We start from the raw sequence: 2,358 nt of genomic DNA on the forward strand, positions 1-2,358 counted from the left end.
TCAGATTCATACTTGTATTTCACGGTTTCTACTAGATGCTACATGCTTTAATGTTAAAGAAACACGTTCTTTTTCTCATACTGTCCATCTGAATATACCTGTATCACCCTCTGTTTGAAACACTGCACTCTCTGAGTCTCTGCACCGTCATTGCAGCCGGGGAACGACTGTAACGGCAGTTTCTACATATATTTAGTGTAGTTACAACATCACAACTGTACAGAAGTCCTAACGGCTCTTTTAAAGGCACAGTTTCTTAAAACGGACTGTGCGCATTTCTGTGTGCAGTGTTTTGATACTTTCACAGTTTTTATACAGCACCTCGACCTGCTTTATAAACAAAAAAGACATGGAAATCTCACTTTTTACAATATGGGACCTTTTAAAGAAGAATTACTGCAAAGAGGCACTCATTCAGGAAACCGAGCAGAGCAAACAGTGTGTTCCTCCCTCGAGGCTTCGTCTGGTTCGCTCTGTCAGCTGACTCACAATGACCTTGTGCTGCTGAACAGAAAAAGGTTTCTTTGTTTCCTGTTTTCAGTGTTCACCATCAAATATAAGAAGTCATAAGTTAAAGAAAGGAGACACTATTTGCATTCAGGTGATGTTTAACATCTGAACTCTAGATTATCTTTTTACCAACTGCAACATTAAAGTGATGAACACATTAATGCATCAAATACTTATAATCCAATAATATAATTTACATTATTCTAAGAATGGGCCATTCTGCATTTACATGGTTTCAATGCATTACAATTCAATTTCAATTACATTTTATTTATAGTATCAAATCATAACAAGACACTTTACAGATAGAGTAGGTCTAGACCTTGTGGCCAGGTTGGCCCAGTGGGTAGAGCAGGCGCACGTGTACTGAGAGGTTTATGCCTCGGCGCAGAGGTCCAGGGTTCAAATCTGACCTGTGACGAATTCCTGCATGTCTTCCCCCTCTCTCTCCCCTTTTCTCACCTAGCTGTCCTGTCAAATTAAAGGCGGAAAAGCCCAAAAAATAATCTTAAAAAAAAAAAGTAGGTCTAGAACACCCTATAATTTACAAAGACCCAACACTGTCCCACGAGCAATCGTTTGGTACAACAGTGGCGAGGAAAACCTTCCTTTTAGGCAGAAACCTCAGACAGACCCAGGCTCTTTGTGGGCGGCATCTGTCGCTGCCGGTTTGGATAGATACACTGATACAGACACGTTTGATTTTTTTTAGATGCTAATACTGTTGTTCTTTTACTCAAAAGTTAAATAAAAGTACAATTATGAATGCATGAATTTGACCTTTCTACACTTTGCTACTAGCATTGCTACTTAAGTACATAAGTACATAAGTAAAAGATCTGTGTACTTCTTCCTCCGCTGATGCGGGCCTGTAAAACTCACTAAAAGACTTGAGGTCATGTTAGCTTCACATTTAATAGGAATTAATTGACTGAATGTGTACTTACTGAACACCTTTTCTATTTGACACATAATTAGTGTTAAATTTCATAGTTCTTTTTTTCAGGATGCCTCCTGGGAAATTATCAGAAAATAGAGAGGGAATTACAGATCCTTGAAATAAGGCAACAAAAATGTGACAAATGTACAGTGAAATGCTTATCTTAAACTAAACAACTTTTCGATATCATAACATTTTCAATATGCTTTACAATTGCAGTAAGAAAAGCCTGTAAACTTGTTTTGAAATAAAAAAAGATTTTTATTTAATTGTAAAAACAAGTGAAAACAACAGCGGCTTCTCAAAAGGTTTTCCCAGTTTAATCCCTGTAGAGTTGATGGCTATTGTTAACCTTAATGGATATTAATTGGCTTCTGTGATTTGTTTCTCAGTTCCAGACTGACTTTCTCCAGCCCTGATAAAGACGATCTGGGCGCATACTCTGTGGTCGTCACGGACACCGAAGGAGTCTCTGCCAGCCACACTCTGACTGAGGACGGTGGGTCTTTTCAGTACTTCTCGTTAGGCTTTGTTGTTGAGGTTTGTCCGTTGCTCATGTTTGTTGTCTTGAATCCGTTCTGCAGCCCTGAACACCATGCTGGAGCTCAGCTATGCCATCAGACATCCAAGTGAGTATTGTGCATTAGCAGCAGACCTCCTGTATCACTTTAATGGACACTGTGTCATAAGGATCTCATTTTTGTGTGTCGTTTGTTTCTGTGCAGTTGTTCCTCTGAAACACGGTCTGAACTATGAGGTTTTGGAGAAGGGTCACGTACGCTTCTGGCTGCAGGCCGTCAAACTGTCCTCCTCTGTATCCTACAGGTTCATCGTTAACGACAAGGAGGTCACATCTGGGGAGGTATTAAATCACTGTTTGAGACTTCAACATTATACAATTCCAGCTG

General features: G+C 39.6%; 1 protein-coding gene across 6 annotated transcripts in view; it reads left to right on the plus strand.

Moving 5' to 3' along the window:
* myom2a (myomesin 2a) overlaps positions 1–2,358 on the plus strand; it is a 38,423-nt gene that overhangs the window by 27,160 nt on the left and 8,905 nt on the right. For all 6 annotated transcript variants that reach the window (XM_031299915.2, XM_031299916.2, XM_031299919.2 and 3 more), the window contains 3 exons: positions 1,843–1,949; positions 2,035–2,079; positions 2,176–2,312. In XM_031299915.2, the coding sequence (XP_031155775.2) occupies positions 1,843–1,949; positions 2,035–2,079; positions 2,176–2,312 (289 nt within the window). The remainder of the gene's footprint in view (positions 1–1,842; positions 1,950–2,034; positions 2,080–2,175; positions 2,313–2,358) is intronic.

The sequence above is a fragment of the Sander lucioperca genome, chromosome 4, assembly GCF_008315115.2.
Source record: "Sander lucioperca isolate FBNREF2018 chromosome 4, SLUC_FBN_1.2, whole genome shotgun sequence".
In the NCBI taxonomy this organism is placed as follows: domain Eukaryota; kingdom Metazoa; phylum Chordata; class Actinopteri; order Perciformes; family Percidae; genus Sander; species Sander lucioperca.